The sequence below is a fragment of the Mycteria americana genome, chromosome 13 (genome assembly GCF_035582795.1).
Source record: "Mycteria americana isolate JAX WOST 10 ecotype Jacksonville Zoo and Gardens chromosome 13, USCA_MyAme_1.0, whole genome shotgun sequence".
Taxonomy (NCBI): Eukaryota; Metazoa; Chordata; class Aves; order Ciconiiformes; family Ciconiidae; genus Mycteria; species Mycteria americana.
Window position 1 is genome coordinate 7,486,515 of NC_134377.1, and position 27,175 is coordinate 7,513,689.

The 27,175-nt window shown below is 45.2% G+C and overlaps 1 protein-coding gene across 2 annotated transcripts; it reads right to left on the bottom strand.

The window, feature by feature from the left end:
• Positions 1 to 1,252: 1,252 nt before the first annotated feature.
• LOC142416618 (T-box-containing protein TBX6L) lies at positions 1,253 to 26,274 on the bottom strand. Of its 2 annotated transcripts, XM_075516376.1 has the most exons (11): positions 26,157 to 26,274; positions 18,776 to 18,855; positions 15,119 to 15,447; positions 10,434 to 10,578; positions 9,352 to 9,454; positions 8,734 to 8,898; positions 8,247 to 8,393; positions 7,675 to 7,745; positions 6,404 to 6,495; positions 5,480 to 5,672; positions 1,253 to 4,829 (listed from the first exon to the last, which is right to left on the bottom strand). In XM_075516376.1, exons 3-11 carry the CDS (start codon positions 15,132 to 15,134, stop codon positions 4,403 to 4,405), a joined length of 1,359 nt encoding a protein of 452 aa, XP_075372491.1. In that variant the 5' UTR covers positions 15,135 to 15,447; positions 18,776 to 18,855; positions 26,157 to 26,274; the 3' UTR covers positions 1,253 to 4,402. The 2 variants fall into 2 exon arrangements, with proteins under 2 accessions (XP_075372491.1, XP_075372492.1); XM_075516377.1 differs by lacking the exons at positions 18,776 to 18,855; positions 26,157 to 26,274 and having other exon boundaries at positions 15,119 to 15,488.
• Positions 26,275 to 27,175: the final 901 nt, after the last annotated feature.

The following is a 27,175-nucleotide window of genomic DNA, read 5'->3' on the forward strand; positions in this document are numbered from 1 at the left end:
TTACAAAGTTAACTCGGGCTGAGGGCGGGGAAGCAGGTAAGGGAAGACACCTGCACCCCGCACATTTGGCCGCTGCTGAGCGGGGAGAGAGGGGGCCTGGCAGCTGCCTGCAGCTCCCGGGCAGGAGGTATTTGGCTTTGTGCCGGTCCAGCCCTGCGCGACGGGTGACGGCTGCTGCTTGTTGTTGTCAGCCAAATGCTGCGTCCCCCCTGCTGAGAGGCTCCGTATGGGATCCCAACCTGGGGCTCGCAAATTAAGTGGCTTTTAACTCTGCAATAAAAAACCATTTGACTTGAAGAATGTTATTATTCCTGGAAGGGGGTTTGCGCTGCTTGCTTGGATTTGCTTAAGGTGACACAGTACATATGCTGACCAAGGAAATGCACTGTAGGAGTCTCCTGGGAGGCTCACCAAGGACCAAACGACAGACACCCCCACGCTGGGCAGTCAGGTCAATCCAGGAGGAAGCAACGAGTCCAGCTCAGCCTGGCTGTCCAGCTACAAGGCAATTCAAATGCCCCAGCCCACCTGGGCACAGAAATGCTGCTCCCCAGGATGTCCCCATGCCTCTCTGCAGGCAAGGAGCCTCTCTGGGCCACACCGAGCCCCCGCAGGGACAGGCAGACCCTGCCCCACACCGTGCAACGAGGACTCACTGCCGACGCCAGGCACCGCAGAAGGTGCCGGTGAGCAGTGCTCCCTCCAGGCTCGGCTGGGCCAAGGAGGCTGATCTGATGGCACCAGACGGCAAGTTTGGTTTTTACCAGCTGAGCAAATCTATCTCCCTCCAGCTCCTGGAAATCAGATAAGCTCTTACTGAAACCAGCTGGTAGCGTCTTCTGGAGAGCCAGAGGGTGACCAGGTGGGTTCAAGTGCAGACGCCACATCCTGGGCCAGGCGAGAGGGGACCCTGCAGCCCCAGGAGGACTCGATGTATCTTTTGCGAGGCGTGGGGAGAGGTGGGCACCCTCCCGAGCCTGCGGCTGCTCACCAAGATGCGGCTGCCTGTGGAAGAACTGCAGCGTTGGCAAGAAAGCATTTTTCTGCCATTCCCATCTGCACTGAAGCAGTGTCAGACAAGGCTTAAGGCTGCAAAAACCAGTAGGAGAAACCAAAATAAACCAGGATCTTTATTTCCCATAGGAAATTTACCTAGATCCCATTTATAGTCCATTTGCCCTCATCCTTATGTAACTCCTCTGCAGGAGAGGAGCAGAAAACGCAGAGAAAATAAACAATTTGCTGCAAAGAATTAGTGCAAGAGACTGAGTCACATCTAGCGATGCAAGCAGATAACCCGGGGCTTGCTGAATACGCTGCGCAGAACAATGAATGCCGAGATCAACAGCGTGTGTCATGCATGTACAAACTGGCCCCAGGTAACATGACTAAAGTGGAGCCACTGGTGTGCTTGAAAGAGATGCACAAAAACCACACTTTAGAGTTCATTTTATTGCTCTTAATGGCCCGCCTTCCACACGTCTCATTTCCTTTTATTGAAGCTGTCAGAGAGGCATTACATTATCTCACATGCGTGCAAAAACAGCGTTTCAGTCGAGCTCATACAGACTTTTAAATGCCACAGCTGAAGAAAACAAGACAGTGGGAACTGCAAAGGGAGGAGGCGGCAGCAGAGTCCAGAGCACACACCTACGGGTGAAATTTCCAAAGACTTCACAAACCAGCCAAGCCGCAGTCTCTAACCAGAGACAGGCAAGTGAGGAAAGTAAAGGTATTTTTCTAATAAGCCAGATGATTCACTGAAGAAGGGCAAGGAGTCCTGTTGCAACAGAAGGCTGATGAGTAATTAATGGCTCGTCCTAGGCACAAGGCTGAGTGTTTTAGCCTGGTGCAGAGCTGCCTGCCAAACCAGCTCTACTGACAGGTCCATGGGGCAGCAGCACTCGCAAAGCTATTCTGAAGGTTTGAAAAGAACATTACACCCATATTTGCACAGGGGTTTGCTTCCCTGTGCTGCCCAGTTCTCCTCAGTTCCTCATACTCACCACAGCATGGTTTTCATCCTCATTAGCACCCTGCGACAGAGGGAAATACAACCCAACTTCAAAGATAAAGAAACAGATCTACCCAAGTAGCCTGTGAGGGGGTGCATTACTTTCTCTTTTCTTGTTAGCATGGCCCCGGCAGCGATCACGGTGGGGTACGAGGAGGACTGCCTCCGCTACAGAGACCCGGCAGAAAGTACCGCCCTCCGGGCCCCTGCACACAGGGCTCAAGGCACCGAACTCCCTAGCCAGCCTTCTCATCTGATTTCCAAGATGTGGAAAACAGTGGTGGCAAAATCAACTACTAATGATCAGAGACAGAGTATTTTCCACATCCACAGACGACAGTCTTTTACAGCTGACCTGCCTTCATGCAGCTGGCATTTGGACAGCAGGAAATCACAATATTCTGGGGTTAAAAACAATCTCCTCCACATTTTTCTCCCCAACCAGATTTCTTTTTAGTGAGTCACTCACATCCACATGCGTGTCATGCACAGCAGGTATAAATCGCTACTGGCCAGGGTGCTATCGGAGGAGAGGCTAATAGGGTATTATGTACATATACTGTGGTGGAGTCTGACCTTTATTTAAATGCTGCACATCTCACACCCATCCTGTGAAGCCAAGGGGAAGTACTTGGCTGCTCTGTACATATCATAATTGTGGAACAAAAGCAGTTAGAAGTCTACTATTTAAATAAGGAAGTAGTCATTGTAGTTGAGTTTCACAAATTTGTAGGGCTACTTTTCAAAGTCATTTGAACAATAATAAACACGGCTCCACAGCTCTACGCTAGGCACACGCACAGTGCTGACCTGGTACCCGAACAGACCAGTGCACAGCCTTTCCTGGTGTACCTGCACACCGGTCCTGATGCACCGGTGGTCACAAATCCGCCTAGGTCTGCTCACAGACAACACCTTGCTACACACACGCGCACGCACACGGAGAAAACCATCTGGCATACAGGCTAAACGACACACCTCACTGCCTACTGATGGCTACAGGCACTGCCTACTCACGGCTACAGGCCACACAGCAGTTTATTTAAAGTGTTACAAGAAAACATTCCCTAAATAACACCTAGGAACAGGTCTATCGTCCCTGAGAAGCAAAGAGCTTATCTCAAACGAGACCCCATTGCCAGGGCCATTCTGCCACTTAGGCAAACAGGGATGCTTCCGCCTTCTAACATGAAGATAAAAAGAAATCCTCTTCGCAAGGCAGCGCGCAGGCTGCTCACTGGCAGAACAGCTCCTCCCCACGATGGGACCGCAGAGGTAACGGAGGTGAAACTGCTCTGGTAACTAAACATGGAAGCAGATCCCTACAGACTCCCAAACAGTGGCAAGATGACTTCGCCCACCAGCCTGGGAGGTGCTGAGCTCACCAGCAATGCAGCACACAGCTCAGGACCTACAGGGTATTAATTAAAGTATATGCCTGATGAGCAATGCCAGGCTGGTGAGAACTGTCTATTGACAAAGCTTGCTCAGAGTGTAGGACGGTAACCACAACTACAAATTATATTCTCCAGGGGTGGCAGGCGGTGGAAGAAGGAAGAAGTTCACCGTGAAAGATTTCCTTTCCCTTGAAAGGAAGAGGCCGGAGTGACGCAGCCAGCGCTGCTGTTCGTGGCCCTGTTTCTGACAACCACAGGCCTTTGGAAACCCCCAGAGCAGCCCCCCCCCGTTCCGTGCACAACCTCCCTCCACCACCGGCAGAAAGAAGAGTGTGTTTCACTAACCTTGAATCTAGGGGTGACAGAAGAGGGATGGGCACAGGGGACAGCGCTCCAGACACACAGGCGTTGCTGCGTATTTTACTCTCATATGCTGCTGGAAGAAAGGCAAGACTCTAGCTTTAGTTTGACTATACTAAGTGAGGAAACTGCTCAAGGGGGCACCACGATTGCTTGTTTTGCTCATCTTTGCAAGAATTCTCTACAGGTTCTTGGCCACCTGGACGGCTTACTAAAACTCCTCAGCCCCTACCTATCTCCTTGCATGCAAGTCCTAGGAGGAAAGGATTTTGGAAACTGCCAAACGCGAGACGCAAACAGCGCAGGACTGAGAGTTCGGCAGCTCTTTAAATACTGCTCTTGCAGCCTCTGTGGTTTCCTACTCCTGCTGGGAAAAAAAAACACTGCAGAACACATTGATTCAGCCCAACTCACACTGACACGGCTGGGACAGACACCAGTTTAGCCATTGCTTGTGAAATACAGTGAGGATTGTTGTGCAAGGAGACAAGGAAGTAAAGCTGTCCCATGCTACTGCTTGCAGCGATGCCTCTTTGCCTAGTGTAGACAAGGCTTCAAGATCAACACTCCAGAGCAAATATCTCATTTACAATTGTCTTTCAGTCTTTTCATTGGGAAAGGTGTTCCCCATTCACCAGCAGGCATATGGGAACAGAGGGTACTGGCTCCACTCTGCCATGGTCCCGTGGGCATGTCCTGGAGCCCCCTGTGTATTGTACTCTGTGGAGAAGGCCGAGTAGCTCATTGCCCTGTACTGGCTGTGGGAAGGCACCATCCACTGGCCGAGGCCTTGCTCGGTGCCATAGGGACTGTACATGGGTGCTCGGGCCCCGGGTTTCCCGACAGAGTCTAGAGCCATGTTCACCACTCCTGTGTAGTCCTGGGGAGGAGGCAGAGGCGGGGGGAGCGGAGGCAGGTTGGCAAAGCCCTCTGGGAGCTGTTTGGAGTCGTGCTCAGGCACCGTGGCGAGATCCAAGGGGTGGCACCTTGCCCGGAAATCATTCAAGGTTGCAGCATCGCGGGTGGGAAGCTGCTGGCTGTCCCCGGCTTCGTGGAACCTGAGCCACGAGGGCAGAGAGAAGAGTGAGTCAAACCTACCGCAGCGGAAAACCACTGAAAACCCACACAGATCCCCTGGGGAAAGGCAGGGCAAGCTGTTAGCATGCCCTCTTCCCCTTGCCTACTGCATCATCTTACTGTTAGTGTGGATTTTAGTCCAAGCTTCGCTGTCATTCACACAGAAAAACTAAATGCCAGAGAAGGTAAGCCCAGACTACTCTAGTTCTGGCTCAGTTCTAGTCTGGGCTCACTATAACTCATGCCTGAATCTGCAATGATAAGAAGAAGGGGGGGAAAAAAAAAAATCACTGGAGTTCTGCCACTCCTCCAATGCGCTTCCTTCAAAGGACAGGCAAGTTCTGCGGTACACAGAGCTGGCTGGGAGAGCATTTCAGGACAAGGAAATAAACAGCACTACTAAGACATGAGTATGCCCAGAATCAGTGCGTTTGAAGTAACACAGAAGGGCTTTGTTGTGGAGATATCTCTATGCTAATCTAGCACCTATCACCCAGGTATGCTGTTCGACAGAAAGGCATCCTTCCTCACTCCCGCTGGCTGTTTTTGTTAGGAAATACCCAGTAGAAGAGGAGGAATCCCATCAGTTAAAGGGTGGCTTTGGACATGAGCACTGGGAGGTGGGACTCACCGATATGTCTGGTACGACGGCGTAGGCACTTGCTGCTCTCTGGCCAGACCCTCCCTCTGGTCAGCTGGCACCGGCGATGCTGCAGGAAAGGCATGGCTGCCATTCTGCTCCGAGACCCAGAAGGGGTATCCGCTGCTGACCACGATGGGGTTACTCTCTTCCTTCACATCTGCATTCTCATCTTTCTCAAAATCTGACTCATAGCGGGGAAAAGAAAGAATGGAAAAAAAATGAGAAGGGGGAAGAGAGAGCCAGAGCTCACAATGGTCTATTGGCAGCTGGATTGCAGGATGGTGGAAGGAAACACACTAATACCTCTTCTGCAGTCATACTGCCTTACGGGACTAGCCCTTTGCAGCATTTTTCTGCCCTTACACTGTGATGTTCGGTCCTGCCCTGTCCTCTCTCCTTAGCTACTGCAAGCAGCACCGTGAATGGGAGCAAGGAATGATCAAGCTTAAAAACAACCTAACAGAAAGAGTAAAGATTTTTTTTTTTTTTTTTAATGGTATCAGTTCCCCCATCTGCACCACAACCCAGCTGCACAAACAGCGTTACTGGCACAACTGCACTGATGAGAACCAAGAAGAAAGCAATGGGTGATACTGCAAGCTCGTATCACTACTGAAGAGAAAACATGAAAGCACAGCCTACGATCACAAAGCGTGGCTAGGCTGGGAGGCTGGTGAGAGAGCTGATGAGTAGTCAGTAATGACAAGCGACTTGCGCGCAGGCTCCTGTGGATCATTGCCAGAAAAAGTCAGGACTCAAAGCCATCAGAGAGACAGCACCCTTTAGGGATTCCACCCAGGCCACTCTCCCCAGGCAGGAGACACAGCAGAGCTATGTTGCTCTTTCTTTTCCTTCCTATGGCCCGGGCACTGTTTGGAAATCATTCTCTAGGTTTGTTGTGATTAATATTACCACGTTCCTCAGCACCAGACTCCTTTTCCTCAGGCAGCTTCCTCTTCTGGCCCTTGGCTGGACTAGGCTTCTGGCATTTGGCTCGTCCTTCCCTGAGAAAGAAACAGACATGGGGGTAGCTTGTATGTAAGCTTTTTCCCCAGGTAAATATGCAAGGGATGCTGGACAAGCCCTGGAGACAAAAAGATGGGATGAACCTCTGACATTTTGTGACTTACACCTCTCCTAGCAAAGCACCCTGATGGGCCCTCGGGGAATACTCTTGCCATAGTCGAATTACAGGGTTAGCCATGCCGCCTGCCATCAGCGTACATTTCCAGCGAGAGCCCTTGCCCCGCAGGATACTGGGGATAAATCGGTAAAGGGGTTGCCCACTTCACGTTTGTACAAAAGGCACAATCAACATGGAAACTCAGCACCGGAGGTTTTGGCACTGAGTTTGTAAGTGTAGTCCGATGTTGGATATACATATTATACACGCAGGTACGTGTATAGTAGAGTGGATCTTTCACTTGAAAGCAGCTTTCTTCCTAAATGGAAAATGAGTCTAAGCTTAGTCAGAAATGATCTTATTAGGAGGAGAATGAAAATCCATGACATTTTCAAAGTTTAAGTAAAAAAGAGTCAGTTTTGGCCTTTTTCATCAGGAAATTAGATTTTTTTCAGGCATAAAATAACACAAAACAAAATCTCAGATATTTTCATAACATTTTCTGCTTGGAAAAAAACATTTTTTCCTTCTCTATTGCCAATCTGTGGTTGCATTTAAGATTTTTTTATTCATCTCATCCACTGGCTGCCCTCAGACCAAACAGAAGATCTCACTGGTACTGGTATCCATCTTCCCTCTTTCAGACAAAATCTCCTGTTGGAAGAGATGCTTTTCCACACACAGGGAAAGGAGATGAGGGAGCCTCCAAATGTCAGAATCAAGCTGATCTCAAAGAGACACAATGATCTACTGTGGACTCCTATTATCACTGTTGTTCACATGTCAGACTCCAGTCTAGCTCCAACTTGCAAGGGAATGCAGGTCTCAAATTTGTCACACCTCCCACATTTCTGTAGGAAATCCTGTATCTCCTCCCACTCACCAAGTCTCTTGGGAGGAGGCTGCACAATGGGACATCATTCCCAGATACAAGCAAATGCAGTGTACACAATGCAGCAGGCTCTGCAGAGCTAGCTGGTAGAGTTTTGCTCAATGGCCTTGGGTAAAATTCACAAGTGAACTCCAGTTATAAATAAATTAAGATGAAAAAACAGTTCACCTTCGAGTGTTCTTCCCATGCTCACGGAAACCTTTAGCAAATGGATTGTTGTCGATCTTGAGCTTTGTAATCTTAAAATAAAAGGAACAAGATTCAGTATCATGGTGAGTGGTTGGGTTCTTTACTGTTTCAAGACCTTCACCTCAGTATTTATCACTGAGGGTTTTGGGCATGCCCTTGCCACAGTATCTGAGCTCTCCTAGCAGCTCCCGTTATTGATTAGGAACTGACACAGAGAAAAGTGACTTTGCCAAGGTAGCAGGAATTTGGGTGGGATTCATCTGACTAGAGAAATATACAGGTCAGTATCTGTATCTGGACTTTTGCCCATACTTTTTACTGCATTTAGGGTTCTGTTAATCACTGACAGCACACTCAACACAATTAAGGTGCATGATTCATCTCATCCCAGAGTAGATGTTTTCCACAGGAACCATAATATGCCTCTTTCTTTCCACGGTCAATCACAGGTGCCCAGGGTGACTAGCCTGGAAGGAGACACCTTCCTCTACAACTTTTCTAAAGACAGAGTATTTAGCAACGTGCCCAAGGGCAATACTCGCACACTGTACCTGCTCATTCTGGTAGGCAGTTACAGAAGTGAAGACAGTCTCAGGGAAGCTGAAGACTTGGAAGATGCTCCAGCGGACGCTGAAGAGGTCATCTGCCTGCACAATGTGGAAGCGAGGCTTGTAACGGTGCATGGAGTGGAGGATGATCTGACACAGAGACAGACAAAGGAGAAAGTTTCGATGTGCAACCACTGCCAACACACTGTGCAAAGTCTCCCGTGGAGACTCCCAGGACATCCATTGCAGACCAGGGATGCCTGCCTGGGACTGGTGTCTCCACCATGCCTCGATAGTGACAGTACAGACTAAAGCCTTCCCTTGCAGGTAGTTCAGAGAGCACAAGGGCTGGGCTGAAGAAGGAAGAGAGGGCACTTGGATATGTTTTAATTGCCACGATCTCATTCCTCACAAATCTCACTTATTTCCCTTAACATCCATCTGCAATGAATTCCAAGAGAGCACAGCACAAAGGCCAACTACAACCTACATGCCCGTGTTGATCCAGAGTGTTGTTCGTGAGCTTCAGTTTTTGGAAGGAGACGGGTTCTTTCATCCAGTGGCTGCCAGGAGCTGGGGAATCTGGGTGGACGTAGGTGCGACAAGGGAGCTGGGGCTCTGCTTTTCCAGCAACTTCCCACTGATCTTTATTCCACTGTGAAGGGAAAGACGGAAATCTAGAGCTTAAAAAAAAATTACTTTAATTATAGGAAAACCCCAGCAACTTTGCTTCATTGTTGATTCAGTGGACTCCTCTGAAGCACAGACCTGACAAGAAGCAGATTTTCTCTTATAAGCCATGATCATGTTACTAAAACAGCTCCAAGTTTAGGCCTCATTTTTCCTCTCTTTCTCCCAATGGCTGTCAGAGAAGCCTGACGTTAATCATGATTAAAACTGTACCGCTTACAATGAAAATTAGTTACCTTTCCAGCTGCTCCCCAAGCAAAACTGACAAAAACTCCAGAGAGGCATAAAATCCACCAATCGCTTCTGAACTTTGTCCAAAGACAATTTATTTATCAGCCTGGCCAGTGAAGCATAAAGATTAATCTATTTCAAATGAAGATGGAAGGACAGCATAACTTCTATTATTTAAAGTACTTACCTTGTACCTGAAGTTGTCCATTGGCACAAAATCTACCAGCATGAGGTACTTGGCATATGGGATTAAGCCAGAGACTTTGATTTTGCATTGTGGAAACATTCGTCTGAAGGAGAAATGAAATATCCTCTATAAGGATTTCTCTACAAAGATCAAGCAGCAGGTTATGTTTACTCACTATTGTGCAAAGTTCTGGTAGCAGTATTTCTACAGGCCAGCTATTGAACTTTTTTACCATTTTACTGATGTATTGTCTAATCCTATGGGCTTAGGTGGAATAGGCACTAACAGGGCACCAGTCACTGATGGCCTGACATTGTTACTGCTTTTGTTCTCCTGATTCCTGTAACACAACAGTGGGAAACTTAAAATAAAATATTTGGAATTTGCACATAGTTCCTAGCCTTCTGCAGCTATCACAGACCTGGAGGATAGATTAGAGCATTTTCTAGCGTGGGTAGAAAATGCACGCTCGTCTAAGAGCACATCTAGCTTTCCATTCCAGTACTCCCTGCCACCACTTTCATCTTCTGACTCTGCAAAAAAGCTTTGACACCCACCTCCCTACCCAAAGGGATTATTTCAGCTCACAGCAGCTTTGACATAATACATTACAATTTCACAATTTCACGTTCTTTCACTGCAAGCTCCACAATGCATGGCTCATTTAAACTTTAGAGTAGTCTGCACGCACAGATCGTTACTATTCTACACCATGTTCTCGTCTGCACATGCAGACTCAAAACTAGGTATTTACTGCTCAAGTGCTGCTGCCTGTGACCGAGGCAAAGGAAGCCCAGAGCGCTTCCCAGAGCAACCGCGCAGACAGGAAGAACATCAGTGTTAAGTGCTGAGATAAGAGTACAGAAGTTTTCTCAGCACATCAGCCCCACAGTGACCTTTTGCACTTCACAGTTTGGACTTCTATGACATCCTGAAAGTGCAATTCTTCTGCCAGGGGCAGGGAGATGTGCATAATTGGCTAAAAAACTAGTTTAAGGGCCACCATTAAAAAGATAAGCACTCGGAGATTTTGTTAACAGCTTGGAGGGGTGTGGTGTGGGCAGCTGTCCTGCTCCCCTCACCTGCCAGATTTGGTGATGATCATCTCAGTTCCGATCTGATGAAACTTCATCCAGAGACCCATGTCCTCGAGGGTGACCACAATGGAGCTCTGCGGGTAGGGCTCCAGGCTGGGGGAAGGAAGTGCCTCACACGGCGTTTTCACGTCTACCGGGAGAGACACAAAACGGTAACTTCAGACAGGCAGTAGGGGAGCCGGTGTGAAGCAGCCTCTCCCGCTCAGAGACAGTGCCCTCAGATGCAGCATCCACCTTGGCCCTCCCAGTACCCTCCAGTGCCAGCTCCCTCCAGTACAAGGAGCTACTGAATTTCACGCGCTGTTGTAACACACGCGGTCCGTACACCTGGCCGTTCACTCCTCCCGTCTGGCCACGGTACCTCTCAGCCCCAAACCACCGCGCGGTGCACAGTACTGGTTCAGCTGAGGGAGCTGAATGCTGTGGCTTCACCCATGAAGGTCCCAGGTGCTGCCGAGAACTAGGGAGCCTGTGCCACAAAATTTTCTTAAAGAAAATCCATTATTTTTTTCAAAGGCTTTTTATTACTTAGTAGGCTCAGAAGGCATAAATGCTTTTCCAACAGGTTTGTTTTTAGTTGATAAGTTCTTTTGTAAAGATTTGTGTGTTGTAAAAACTCAACCCGATGTCCTTCATTACAAAAATGAGACTGGCAGATAGCCACAATCCACTTTTATTCCTGTTCTCGTATGATTATGGTTACACAAAACACTTTATCAAGAGAATAAAATGAAAGCTGAAATGATTGGAAACATTTTAAGTGTACCAGTGGGTAATGGAAGAAAGTGACAGATAGGTGGTAGCAGAGGTGAAAAATCTCTCCGGAGGACAAAAACGGGACAGACAGGAGACCCAAATGTAAGTGACGGCAAGAAAGGGAGGTGACAGAGCCAGAGCATGGAATATTCTGAAAAGAGGATTGCTGGTCTGAACTGAACTTGGAGATGGAGACCACCGAGGAGCCTGTGATGGTGGTGGAAGGTGCCTCTTCAGTAACACAGCACGGCACATCAGAGGAGCTGCCTGCAATATGCCTGCACTTTCTATTACAGGCAGAGGACTAACTATGGTCCTGTGGAAGAGGAAAGGGGAACTATTCTGGAGAAACTGCCTTTGGTGTTGATGGTACCCACCCCCTCTGTAAAGCTGTTTGGATTAAAAACCTTCTATAGGAGCTCTTAACTATATCGTAACACGCAAAAGATTGCTGCTGCCATACTGAAAAGCCCAGGCAAAAAACCAGTTCCGTTTTAAGTCAAAAATGTGACCTGATATAGCTACTGGTGGACTGATTTCATACCCAGTAAGGCTTTATTAACACTGCCCTGCGGTCTGAACGAGGTATTGATAAGCGTGCTCGACTCGGGGGCACTCACAGCAGCAGCACTGTCCTCGGTCTAGTGCCAGCAGGCCACTTCTGCTGGGTGATGCATTATCAGCCGTGCACGGCTATTTGTTTAAAAGGGAGATTTTTCTGCCTCTTAGCCTGCACCAGATCTTATTCAGAGCATATCAGAAATAAGGGAATTTTCACATTGTTACAGCTTTCCTGAATAATGTCTTCAAAAGAATAGGCGTGAAAAGTAGACAACTATTTACAGGGAGATCAGCTTTTTTCAGAAAGCAACATCTTTCCACAAAAACAACTCAATGCGAGTCTAAGGGCTTCTTCCCACAGTATTAGGAAGTAAAAAACATTTAAACATAATTTTGTCAGTCTGTAAAGGTCTTCAGGCATTTTAAAAAAATATCCTCTGCCCTTTTTTCTGCTTTGATCCAACATTAATGAACTGGCTAAGAAGTGACACCTAGTTTGCTCACTAAGATTAGCCTGTTAACATCTTCTTACTAAAGCTTCCCCCATATCCTCTTGCAAAGACATGAAAGCTGCCATGAGATGATGCATTCGGTAGCTCAGTGCAGCACATGTATCAAAAGGAGTTACAATAAAATTGGGCTGATTTCCCACAGGAGTCATCCAGTCACAAATACATGCAAACAGATTTTGATTAGCTAGACAGATGCTCACTCCTTCCCCAAATGAATTTTACAATTAACATTTTTGTAAGCAAATTCCAATGCCGTTAAATGAGACTACAACAAGGCAGATCTCAGGAGTCCTTGCTGAGGAGAGACTTCCAATGAAATCAAGAGGAATTTAAGTGAAAGGATTTCAATACTGAATTAAAAATCAAAGGCAAATGTTATAACCTGTTTTTCATCAAAAAGAGTCCACAATGCACCTGTATGAGCAAGATGCTACAGGAGACAGCAAAAAAGAGCGGCACATACAGTAAACATTGCAGCAAAGATTTAAAAATGTAGTTAACGTCTTTCATGCTGCAGGTTTTGTGTGCACAGTCTGAAGCTGAAAAACAGGACGTTAACAGTTTGCATTGGGATCTGGATCCCAGCAATGGTGTGAGCTTGCGAATGTATCCACACAGCTGACTACACAGCCATGTGCAACTGGCTTCAGCGGGATTCTGCAGTGGTGGATCCATTTGTAGGATCCACTTTGGATTTTCTTTGCAGAGCCAAAGGCTGGCTTGCAAGGCACTTCAAATTCACTCCTAGTTTGTGCCTATGTAACTAATGCCAGGACTCACGCACACATTCCTCCCACAAAGATGCCTGCATGTTGAAACTACAGCACGAAGAGGTTTGTAGCAGGATGTCCAAGCACTGAACTGAACATGTTAGATCTGTACTTATTTTCTTCTTATATAAACTTATTTTTAAGTATTATTTGAAAGAGATTTAAACACTTTCCAGGAATTGTAGTTGTAAGCTATTTTAAAAGTATTCATTATTATTATCATTATGGTGGTAACAGTACATGTGGCACATTTTAAAACATATTCCTTATGCCAAGATTAAGTTGAAAAGGAAGATAGCTGCTATGATATAGGCATGAAAATTAGGAGATCTTCAATCTATTTCATGCTTGATTTTAATGTCCTTATACAAATAAGAGCAGTTTGTCCTTCAGTTTCTGTATCTAGAATAGGCTGTACGTATCCTTTTCCTATCTTGGAGATGGAAAGGAAAGAAAGAGAAATGAGAGTCAATTCAGTAATGCTTGGGGGGGGGTGGGGTGTTAAGATCTTTGGATAGAAGATGCTAAAGTATAATCCACTCACCTAAAGCTGTACCTCAATTAATTGTCAATTACTGAGACAATGTTACAATGTCAAAAATCAGTTGCAGACTTCCCACAAAGTATGGGATAGGGTTTGCAATACTGGGAAAACTTCAGGGTAAAAGGTATGGTTCTTACCTTCGCTATAATCAGTTATTATACATTTATTGCTGTTAAATTCTCGATGAAGAAGTCCAACACTAACAGCTATCCAGTTTCCACAGGGAAGAAATGCATATCAATATATAAAGCTATCTGATAAATTAATCTTGCCAACGAGCAAAAAAACCCCCATGTCCTCTGACCTTATAAATGGCAGTAGAAACACCCTGACCCTCTGGAGGGAATCTCGTTTCGCAGAACCAGAAAGCTTTTTGGCAATAACTAAAGTATGGTGTTTCTACAAATGCAATGGGTTCACCTCTCCAATGCACCCAGTCATCACCTGGAATATTTCTGCTGGGTGGGGTCATACACCAGAAGCAACTCAATAAGAAAATGAGGTGACTTCTGCAATAGTTGGAATCTTTAATATGATAAAATACTGTAATACAGTCTGTGATTTTTTAGTTGTTGCTCTTTTGCTTTTCAAGTCAAAATTCTTTTGAAGTGGCAGAAATCAGTATGAATCAGATCAACACAGTATGGACTGCTTTATAAAAACCCAAAACAACAGTGAAGGTGTGAATTTTGCTTATGAATGAAACAACACAATGCAGAAGTAGAGAAAGGAAGCTGAGAATACCCAGCCACCTCCAACACGTATGTGAACTGCATACCTGAACTAGGTAAATAGTTGTTTCCTTCCAATGCAGAGCAAAACCCAAGACTAAATTTGAGTTTCAGTTACTGACAAATGCAGTACCTCTGGACTGGCCCTTAGTTTCCCAATGCACATCTGTCATTGGGCCCAATGTGATCATGCCCCACACAGAAGAGGTTAACAACATGCTATGAGACTGACTGATGAAGAAAAACATAAATAAACCCCTAAGGAAATCACAAAAACCCTGTGTTCGGGGATGAACCTGGTAGAGGTGGTGTATGCCTGCTTGGGGTTTAAACTTTCAAAGGGCAGAGAAAAACACAAAAGAAAAAACAGATAGTTTGTATCAGAACTATTATTAGCAATATAACAAATATTTCCAAACCTTCTGTGGCCTTCAACCCGAAGGAGCTCAGGGTACTTTGCAGACAAGATACAAATAACACCTCTAGCCTTCAGTGAACAATCACATCGCACAAGGTGATGCGGATAAGGGAGTTTTGGACACAATTGTGAGTAAACCTTTGCTACCTTACAAAAGATCTTCCAAGGCTCACAAAGAACATTCAAAACCACCATTTCTCAACTATTCCTACAAAAAAAGCCCATTTTAGAAATCCTCTCCAGCCACACACACACATTACAATAAATGCTGGTAACCCTTCAGGAGCACTTGTTCTCTTTCTAAAATGATTGTACGCTCTTGGCATAAGTCTAGTATCTTTCCGCGCAATAAGGAGAAGGAGGCAGTCCTTTACCTACCTGGTAAAGCTTGCATTTTTCCATGTACTGTGGAGTCTAGGAGGTTGCACAGCCGAGAGAGCCACCAGAGTTCTTATGGGGGGGGAGCCAAAATAGTCCAGTTCAAAAGCAGGTCTGATTTCCTGAAGCAAGCAAAAGCCCTTCCTTCTGAGATCCAGTGTCAAGAGTGACCGGGATGAGGATGGGACTCCAAGCGCAGCTAGCCAAGGTGAGTTCCTGTTTTATGGAGGCTAATGAGCAGGGAGGAGCTTCTCGCCAGGGCTGTCCCCTGGCAATCCTTTGATGTCCAAAGGGACAAAGAGAGGAAGGATCTGCAGCAATGGCTGGGGCTAAGGGAAGAAAATCAAAGAGAATTAACATGGCTTTGACATACAGGAAACCCTACAGGGGAAATGCACCTTGATTTACTGCTAACGCACTTTTAAACAAATAGAGACAAGACCAAAAACACCAGTTGAAGACTTACCTACAAAATAAAAAATTCCCTTAAACAGCAAGCAGAATAAATTTCCTTCTGGCTATTCCAAGGATTTGATATAATTTTCATCTCCAGAGCACAGAATCATTTTACTCTTGATTTCTGGTATGAGAATCAGGACTGTATCGAGCTTGTTCCTTCCCAAGTGGGTGATTAACAGTCTGTGGTAAAGTTTGCTCTCACAATTGGGATGCTGCAGCAACACATTCATTCACCAACAGATGACTTCTCAACTAACAGAAACATATTTGATGATACTACTTTCCTGCCCAATCTCTGCATTCACAGCCTTTAACTGCGCAGTTAATTTTCCTACCGCACTGTTTTTCTACAGCAGGGTCCTCACCGCTGCACCGTATCTGTTCTGAAGCTCAGGACTGAGGCTGCTTTACATGCAGTATCTTTTCAGCTGAGCTTCACGAGTGAAAATTGGAATTGTTTAATGACACAGCCATGCTACCGTATCATTTTCCTGGCACCAAGCTCCTTCGGCTGGCACCTTCCAGGGCTAGTGCAAGTGATCCAAGAGTCTCGTGGTGGATCAGGCACTGGTTTTAGGCCTTGTTCAAAGCACTGCTCTTACTAAACAGAACGCTGAGCAGAAACTGAAGGACTTGAGCATTTTCCCTTAATTAGTTTATTCTGCAAGTGTGACCATTAGCTTTTGTACTTACAAGTGCTTACAAGTGCTAAGAGACGGCAATCAAGTCTCATGCTTCAGGGCACAAACCAGCCACTACACCTCGGTGAAGAAGGGAGTTCTATGCATTCATGTACAGAAATGCCTATACTAACATTTACAGGTCAAAGATGTTCAAAAAGAGGAGGTCAAAAGCAGGGTATCAGTCTCAATGGGCCAGTCTTGGATCCTGCACAGCAAATTTAGGAGCTCTGTTCATTTCAAAGAGCATTGCTATAAGGCTGGAGCTAATTCATAGTCTACTTTTGCTCCCAATAAATTAAACATTTTTTTATTTTGTCAGTGATGTTATTGGGACATCTGATTTTTAGTCTGACACGCAAAACATATTCTGAATTTATTCAGTCAGTTTCTATAACCGAACAACATCCCTTTAGTTCTGCTTTTACTGCCTTTTGGAGCAGGCAATGCAAGAACATGCAAAGAGGACAGAGGAGTTTAACCAGAGGAGGGACAGGCTCTTTTTCAACAGTATATTGTATGTTAGGCATCCCCGTACTAGGCAGGGAGAGAAAGGCCAATGTGTAGTGTGGCAACGAAGAACATTTAAAAGAAAGGGGTTGGAGAGTTTGAGAAGTCCTGAGGAGGATTTTATAGCAGGAGATGGTCCATTGGCTCCTGGCACCTTTGAAGGACCGCATCCAGCCTTCCTGACATCCCTTTAAAACTACTGGATAGGACAGAAGACCACAGGCTCTTCTCCTTCAGCTAACTGGGGAGTCTCAGTAACACTGAGGAGGAGACTATCATGTGGTGGAGCAACATCAGCTTGTCATTCAACTGGAGATTATTTATTACGTATGTGGAAAAATAAATCAGAGGGGAAAAGATCAGCTGAAAACGGTATCAAGGTCAAATCTGCCTCCCCGCCCCCCCGTCCCACTTTTCTAATGCTAGTATTTTAATTGTAGAAAGAGGAAAAGACAACCATAATCAGAATCTGAAAAGGAAAAATAGAACAAAAATTGGGTCAGATTCAAGCTAGCAGCAAGATGGATCAACATCCCACACAGTCAGAAACTGCACAACAGCAGCAGCAGCACGGGGAATTTCAGACTCTTCACCTGACAAGAACGTGGGATGTGTATCATGACTTACTGCTTCTTCCACAAAAGGGTATGAGATGGTCTCCTGCTGCCACTTCATTTGCACACTGCGTATCAGCATGTCTAGAGAACACACATTTGCTACAAGTACTCAAATCCTTTTGGCTTTTCCCAGCTGATTGATGGGGAAGGTGGAGTCATTAATTACCCATGACTAGTTAACAACTAGCTTTCTCCCAGCCGTTCTAGTTGCACTGGAAAGGTTTTAAAAGTGAAAAAAAAAAAAAAGTGAATTTGCTACTATTGCTGGAAAGCGTGGCTAACAGGAGCAATCCCCGTGAAATTCATCACTACCAAAGGGGGAATTTAACACATTACTCTCTTGTCTGTCTGTCCATGGAGTGCCCTCAGGCAGTTTGCTGGGAAGTCAGAGGTGAATGTGCTGGTGTCTAACAATTCACTGGCAAATTGGAGGCTGGGGGGGTGGAAAGGGATGGGAGAGATAGTGGATCTGACATGTGTAAGTCAGTGACATACACAGCTCTGCTCCAAGCTCATTTACAGCAGCAGGTAAAAATCCTGCTGTGCCTAGCTCTAACAGTAGGCTCTCCTGCTATGCTGAAGGGGACGAGGTAGGGCAGCACAGAAGGGAGGGGATGTGTGATGACAAAAGCAGAGGCCAAGAGCTTTTGCTTTGCATCTCTTTGAGAAGGTGATTAGAAAGAAACATTCCCCTCTGGGTTTTGTAGTAAGGCAAATGTTTTCAGGCACTTCTCCCGCCTTAAGTGAAGCTTTAACCCTTAACACTCAACAGGACCCTGTAGGGTCTGTACACATACCCTCCCCCCATTCCTACCTCCCTGTCAGCTGGGAGCTCTTTGACACGGGGTGATCATCTTCCCATCTCTGGCTGGTGTCTGGGGCTCTCAGACTGCGGGAGAACAGATAATGTGTGTCAGCTAGCAGGAGGCTTCGGCTAGCAGGAGGCTTCGGCTAGCAGGATCTGAGTCTGCAAGTGGCTGCGCAGGATGCACCACCACCTCTGTCCAGGCAGAACTTCCAGGACAGCATTCTGCCCCAAGAGCAAGCTCAAGTGCCAGGCATAAAGTTACTGCCTGGGAGACTGCTGAAATGCAACAGAATAATCTTTTGAAAGAACCAGTCTTGGATTATTGCTCATGTGTATCAGCACTCCCGTGCAGTAGCCAGTAATCCAACCGCTGCAGGCTTCCCTCTGTGCACGCGGTTGTGAGAAAGCATTATCAAATCAGCTTTAACAAAACTGGGCTTAAGAGAAGCAGTGGTGTCTGCCTGAGTTTGCGCAAGTGAGAAAAAATAACATGGAGAAGTGTAAACTGCATTTAAGAGATACTCTCCTCTGAAACATGAAGACAGCCTTACTGCCATTTAAATGTGACTTAGCAGATTCCCACCTTGCACACGTAGGCCACAGTCCCAGAGCATCTTGGCAACTCTTTACGAAGGATACTCTGCCATCCGCACGGGATGAATACTGAAAATGTGGAAAGACAGTGTGTCATTAACAGGACCCAAAATAAAATAAATACATAGCCCTACACTGATAGCTACTTATTTTCATACTTAATTAAAAACGTGAAGCGGTCTAAGACTCTCCAGATGGCTTCAGAATCCACGAACCTGCCCCTTAAATATAGGCTCAGCTCGCTGCAGAGCAAACAGGGCCTGATTATGCACACAGGGCCGTGGGGAAAAGCAATGTTTTTGCAGAGAAAAAGCCTGATGAAACTATTGCTCCTACAGCTGTGCCAGCCTCGAAGCATGTGGTTCCTTGTCAGTGACCAACATCTCATACAGGAAAAAAAGGAAATACAAGTGCAACTCCTCAGACAGCACTGAGTGGACCGAGTGAACGGAGCAGAGTCAGTCAGGACAGAACGGCTGAGCTCTGATGGCATGGGCACAGTCTGAATTTGGGCAAGCTTTGTGAGCAAGCCTCTGCGGGCAGCTACAGGAATGGTAAAAGCTTGCAAAGCGTTTTGAGATCCTCTGAAGAAGTAGTATGTATCGTTTCCTATCATGTGGTAGCATAAGGAACAGTTCCTACCTGGTTCCTTATGGCAGCTCACGTAACACAGCATTTTCTTCTGATGGTGGGACATGGCACCTTTTTTCCCCCCTTTTTACAGTTGGGTTTGATTGCTTTTTCCCGGGAAAAGTTGCCTGGTGTCTTCAGGCATGTTACAAGTACATTGCCATGCAGACGTTCCTACCCTGGGACCCGTGGCAAGGGGCCCCACAGAAGGCAGACCTCTGTAGGGCTGAAAACCCCATGCTGAGCCCCAAATTGTATCACCCCCAAATTTTCCTGTGCTCTCAGAAAGCAAAAATCACATTTGGCAAAACAAAACGGTTGGAGAGGGCCTGTTGGTAACAGCTCAACGCTAATTCACAACAGGCTCTCTGGACAGAGACACAGTGTGCTGTGGGGACTGGCCACATGCCTGTGCCCACCCTGAAGGAGGCTGTATTTCAGCAGTGACGGGATCTATTTTGGAAGGGAACATGTGAAAGTGGCTCATGTAAATGAAAAGTTGTACATTATAAGTTTAACACAAGGCTCTTCCTCTTGCAGGTTTGTGGATTGAGGTATCTGGCCACAAAGCCGTGCTCCTGAACTAAAGCAAAGAGGATGCTCTTCTGTCTCCCCTTTATCATATCCGCCCTCCCCAGCCCTCCTGGAATATGCACCCGCTTCTCCCAGCAGTTAGTTAGCATTGAGACAAGAAGGGAAATACTTAGCAGCCACTTAACACTGAAGTCTGAGTTTGGCCTCAAAGGCTACAGTCCAGAGTCAAATGCAAAATATTTCTGTCTAGAGCTCTTTCAAGTTTTCACAGACTCCTGATGTTAGGTGCACTGTTTTCCTGTCGACCCATTGTGTTTCCCAGACACAGCTCAGCACTCTGTCCCACTCAAATCCACAAAAAGCACATACTGAAAGGACTTTACAGCAGCAAGAACAGCTTTGCAACACAGCACAGGAAAGGGCCACCAAGCAGCACCCAGCAAGTGCTACCTTTCCTCTCCTGCACTGGGGACGGCTCTCTTCCTCCCCGCACCTGGGGACACAGCAGCCCTGCCAGAACCCGCTGGTCTCCATCAGGAGCCATAAAGGATCAGCCTTAGAAAATAGGCAACAAACAGCTCTGGCTTAACATCCATACATAAATACCTTTATATTTATACACATGCGCACGCACTCATATGCAAAGAGAAGCGTTATGCAGAGCTTAAAAATTGCCGGCAGTTTACCTAACCATGAATTGAGATCAGAAAAAAATCCTAAGCAGAATGGATTTTGCTGAAAGGAAGCCCAGCTGACAAGTGCTTCAGCAATCTCAGTTAAAAAGCTGATCTCTTCAGGAAAAAGCAGCAGCCCAAGCCCAGAAGTTTGTATCTAAACTTTTTGGACTTGAGAGATTGCAGGTACACTGTCATGCTACTTTGGTTTCCACAACAGATTATTTTTGTTGGTGCGCAAGCATTTGTAAAGGCACGAAACCAACAGATAAAAAGCCAGACTTCAATCATGCAAGTCAGTTTGCAAGTTACTTTGTTTTGCCAACACAGATTTATTCTATCAGATTCCTAAGGAAGTTTCCACATACGTTCATCACAGTAAGGTTCTAAGCAAAACAGGAAATCAATAAACAGTATAATTCCCTATCAAAGGAACTATCTTCAAAGAGCAAATGAAAATTGTTAAGATTTAAAGGTTTTGGAATTTAAAAATACAAACTGTTGTGAGCTCTACAGAGCTGAGTAGAGCTCAGCTCCTTTAACAGCACTATTGACTCTAAAGAACTTTTTGAGGAAGATCATTAACATTACCAGAAAGCATGAGAGAAGAGAACAATTAAACCATATGCAGTAGATTTTGATTCAGAGCATTTTACAGTAAATCATGTTTCATTTTACTAAGATTTTATTACTGCTTTTTTTTCCTTTTACAGTATTACTTATAATTTCTTTTAAAAAGAACTATAAAATAATTATATAGCCATAGGATACATAAAACTGCACATACATCTCACAGGAAGAAGGGAACCAAACCCACAGGATGTCTAGCTAACCTGTAGAGTCTGACCTGAGCTATTTATAGGGTCTCCCATTAAAAGAGATGAATGCCAAGACAGATTCACGCAGTACATCCCGCAAGACCGTTTTTGAAAGCTGATATAGAGCATTATGATGGGACACACATAATCTGTAGGGAAGTTTGAAGTCGGTAACAAAGAGCTGGAAATATGTATTAATTTTAAGCAGAAAGTCCTTGGGTAAACTCCAAGCTGTACTTTTTCTCACCCAGCTTGTTCATCACCTGGCAGCAAAATGATACTGGTGTCCACAGTAACAATATTCAGGTAAGAATCCTTCAACATCACTAATAATAGAAAAAAGCACCTGTCAGATTTCACGGATTCCTCAAATCAGCAGTGGGCTGAGGCTGTCATAAACATACATGAATTGACATAATCAATCACAGCTACCACTTTCTCCTGCAATCCCTAATTTGTCTAGATTTTTTCCTCCTTTCTTCTCATATTGGCAAATTCCTCATACTCGTTCTTTGTTGCAGTCATGGGCCAGGGTACAAACTCCAGGCAGGATCACAGACCCACAGCTCCCTCCCCCTACCCAGCAGATTGTGAAATGTTTATGACCTGGCTCTTATGGCTCTAGAGGTGCTGAATGGCCTTTTCCCCCCTCCAAGTCTCAGCTCCTGATGGGCAGCTACAGACCAACTTTTAGCCGGTTTGGTCCGTAGTTGTGGATTTTATTGCCCAGTTTGTCTCTTCAGCTCACATTTGTAAGCTCCAGAGTAGATTTTTCCCTGGGTAACACTCTGCAGCTCAAAGAACTCTTCTTGTTTTTATTACATCCTTAGTGATTAAAGGGATATTTAAACCTCACAATGCTCCCTGCTGTGAATATAAAAGCCTAGCATCATTTTGGATAGATGTGTTTAGAAAAATAAATTAAAAATTAGCCCTACTATAGCGGACAAATGCTTCTAAGTTGTTAAGAATATCAGGCACTCGAATGATTTAAATACATTGGTTGCAATACCTTGAGACACCAAGAGACAATGCATGGCTTCGAGCTATCTGAACGGTTATGCAGACAAGTTCCACTTGACTGAGGACAACAGAGGTCTGCAATGACTGCATTATACTGAAAACACTGGATTTCATCTACTTAGGCATAAATTACTTAGATTTCTTCTCCTCTCTAACCTAGCGATCACTAACACACATAATAGGTACCATTCTTAAAAACATAACCTTTGCTTTTGTGATGGCAAAACTGGTTTTAAGTGACTGGCACTTTACAACCTAATCTATGCCTGCCAATCAAATGTAGATACAAACAACAATATAATGTAAATTCAACAGAAATATTTAAATTCTGCTAAGAAGAGTGCTGGGGAGTGTGCAGAAGGAAATCAAAGTCATATTTGAGAACAAGCATTCCTTGTGAGCACAGATTAGATGGTTATCAATAATGAGGTCACTGGTTTTGCCACCCCCTAATACTGCAGTTACTGGTTTAAGCTTCTGCAGGGAGCTACTGCTGGGGTCAGGTTCGGTGAGAGTTAAGTCCGCCTGCAACGCAGGTTTGGACTCACCATCAAGGAGCTCATAGCACTCCTCCTCCTTGCTGTTAGCTTGCTTGGTGCTGCTCAGTTTCTTCCTCTTATTACAAAGTAAAAACACAAAACAGCCAGAATATCACAGGGTGCAAGGAATGCTCCACTTTTGCATTTACCACAACGTGCACCTTGTGGCCCATCCTGAGCTTTGACTGATGCTTTTCTCATGACTGAGGCATTTAGAAAGGAGCTTTTCTGTTTGGATTCTCTGTTGTCTACTATTATGTTAACTCACATTGCAGTCATTCCCTCAGACAGAGCATTTTCAAGAAACCCATAGGGCCTAACTCACCTGTGTGACTTCTACACTGCTGCCAAGTTGGGCTGAAACCAGAAGACTGGGTTAAAAAATTACTAGGATGGAAAAACAGGCAGCAAGATCAAGCAAGTCTTCAGATACGTTTCACATACACTTGTTAAGGACTGGTTATGACAGGACAATTCAATGTTTAATTTTCCTGCCCCTCCACAATGTTCCTGCCACATGAATTCTGGGTGATCAAGAGCTAACTTGAAGCAATCTTAGAAGAAGAAATGTTGAGAATACTCCTGCACTCTGGGGAATATCCCACTGCAACCGTCTGAGGTTTCAAAGGCTTCTACTGGACAAAGCTGTGGCAAAACTCCATTGCTGGATTCTAGGGGGGTTTATTATGTCTACAGTAGGAAAAATGATCAATTATACTAATTGTATATATACTCTAACTTAACGGCATTAGAGTCCAAACTTCTGCCCATGCCTCTCTCCATGCTTATGCACATTTTGCATTGAGACATGTTCCTTTGTCGCACATGAAGTCAAAGATGGAGTGAAAAAAAGGACATTAAAAAGGTCACCTTGGAATTGTGATAGGCTGTCACAGCCATAAAAATAATTTCTAGGAATGTAAAGGCAGCTATCGTGCTTCAGGGTAAGGTGCAGGCATCCATGCTGGTCAGCACCACATGGAACCTGGGCTGGTATTTGTGCACCAAGTGCAAAATGATCTGGAGCCAAAGACAACATAAGCAATCAGGAGGACTGGACAATGGCATCAAACCTGATTGCATCCCTTCAGTCAGCTGTGGTTTTGGAGAAGTTGCAGTATTCTACTTAATTTTTAAATAACTGCTCACAGAGCAGAGGGAGCCTACCAGATTTAAAGAGCACTTGTGCTCTACAGGACAAAGTGGAGAAGTTATGACAGCAGTTTGGGAGGACTGGTTTAGATTATCAGAAACCTAAGGCAAAAATTTGAAATCTAAGCCCATTCGTGGTCCCCCATTATGTCTTTCTCTTTGTCTTGTATTTCCTCTCCAGGATGGAACTACTCCTCCTCCCATCACATCATATTGTCAAGGAGTTGTTCAAGGGAGGAATTGATGACAACTGCAGTTCCTCACCCCCCCTCCAGATTTTCCCCTAAGAGTTGCTTAGTATCACTTAAATTTTTCTTTTGAACACAGTGCTGTTCAGCCATATCCACCTATTAAAAACATGGTAATATTAAGGAGGCTACAATATAGAGATAGTTCATATGGTTTTCTGCAGTAAGTGTGATGCTTTTGTTTCCAACTAGGAAACAAAAGCAGCCAAATATAACCACAGGATGCATATGTGAAAATAGCATATAGTTGAGCAGGGAAGTGGCAGGGCTTCTTTCTGTTAGCCTGCTGTAAAATGAACTGGTAAAACTACATGTAATTTGTATCACCTCATTATCAAAGCTACTGGGGAACTGGAGGGAGACTGGATGAACTGAACATCAGAAAAGATTAGAAGACTTGGTAAGTAAAGCTTCATTGACTGACTGATGGCTCTGTGTGCAAAGAGGAAATGAACATGTCTGCAGGGTGTAAACATACAGATGACAGGGGAATTAATATGCTACAAAGGGTTATAATTATCTTCACTAGTAGGGACGAAAATGAGAGAGAAGCAATTTGAGTATCCAGGAGAAAACATACCAGCTGTGCAAGGGCAGCCCGTTCACAGAATAACAGGCAAAGCTCTTATGGTATTAGACTTCTAAATGATTTTTGCACAAACCAGTGGTATTGCAGAGAACAATCCTGCCTTCAGACGACCAGCAAAGAAGGCTCTGAGATATCTGCTCATCTCTTATTCCTATGATTCTTCGAATGAACACTAAATGAATTCTGGGACCATGAAGAAGAATGTGTGTTCTACTGGCAGACGAACAGACTGCTTCCTGGTGCAAAGTAACCAGGGGTTACTTATGGACTGTGGATTACAGCACTACACATTTGACACAGATTCAAGCAGAGGGAAATGTCCAGGCTTCTCTTACATGATCACACTGCTTCAGAGCTTTACTGGTGATCTTAGTTCTCTGGAAGGAGACTGGTTCTTTCTTCCAGTGACTCCTAAGAGCTGGAGAATCTGGACAGAGTGTCTGAGGAAAGAGGGATCAGCCTTCTCAACAGCTTCTCACTTCTGGTGGGCATTGTCCAAAGGTATGATGTTCATCAGCACCAGGGAGACAGAGTGAGGATCCAGGCCTGAAGCTAGTAGTTGCAAGGAGGGAACATGTGTCTGCACAGCGGGAGAAAGCAGAACTGAGTGTTGTCACTTCAGGGTTGATACTAGAACTTACCTAGTGCTCCACTAGAAGGAAAGTGCAACTACCAACAGAACGTGCCAGACAGCTAACACAACACACAAAGCCTTCCTCTTTACCCACTCCCTTCATCCTCATTTGTCTCTTGGGACAAATGTCTCTTGGGACAAAAGAGAGTAGCTCTGCCTCTCCTCTGAGATAATTTCCTCACACTGTACACTGATACATTTCAAAGCTGCCCAAGTTTTTTAAGAGGGCTCCAAATCTGAAACACTAATAATCCAGAAGGGAGTCAGAGTGCAAGTCAAGTGAATTTCAAAAAGGAAGACTCTTTCATGCTCAAGTTTGAACCTCAAACTTTTGTTCAGAATCTTCACAATGGAGCCCTAGTGTCAATTAACAGGAAATAAACTATGGCAATCATGCTAAATTTTCCCCACAGGGTTTTCTGCTAAATGTTTAGGTCTCACAGTATATATGCAACTACTTTACTACAGTCTGAGGTGATAAAATCACACGCATATTAGGTGACTCAGACGACGGACCACTTTCTCCTACCTGGCATTGTCACTGGTGTTATTTGCCGTTGGCCAAAGCTGCAGCTGTCGCAAGGCTGGTGCCTGTTTTGGCACTGGGGCTGTGAGCCATCTGCAGACAGGTTTCCTGAAGAACCCTAGAGAAGAAGTGCAGCAGGGCTCCGTAACTCCTGTTCTTCAGAAGAGCTGTCCCTTACTCGTTCAGGAGATCCTGTGTACTTGCCAAAAAAAAGTGAGTAGGTGGGGGAAAAAATGTATGGAAAAGTAAGGGTAGAAGGAAAGAAGGGAAAAAAAGGAAAGGTGAGACACAGTGAAGAAAAAAAAAGATGTAACAGGCTGTGCATGCTTCTGCCATTGGCATTCTCTTGCTGGGCTCAGGGGTCCTGCCGTCAGCTTTTGTACCCAGCTGAGGATTTACAAAAATAAAATCCTGTATTTCCACACATCATAATTCACAAAAGACCAGCTACTGACTCCCAAGGGAGGTGTGACTGCAATCTAAATGTTGCTGAGCCTGGTAGAGCACTCCTCTTCCCCACTCCTAGGCTTAGGCCAGAGTGATGGGAAAGGTGACAAGTTATTGAGCCACCGGGTTTCATTTCCAAGAAGTGCCTTTGGGTGACAGTGGAGATACACTAAAGCCATCAGCCAGTGTGTTAGGGCTGACAAAAGATTGATCCATGGATGAAAGAAGCAGTTTCTCTGCAATTCTGAAGCACAAAGTTTACTAGCTGTTCTCCTCTCTGCTTTCAGAGAGCTTCAAACAGCCCTCAAGGGAGAAAAAGGAACTTCAGTTTACACAAACCATATCCACTAAGTATATTTAACTCATGCACAGTGTTCATAATTCACCAAGTCATTTTCCATGTCCTGACAAACTCCTGCCATGGATAGCTCCTCCCATCACAACTTTCTTTTCTACCCCGTTTCCCAAGAGCAGTCCAGAAACAGAACATACTCTGTGCCAAAAAGTCTTCTCCTTTGAACAATCCAACCCAGGGCTGTTCTCGCGACAAACAACGGGGACAGACAATACCTCCC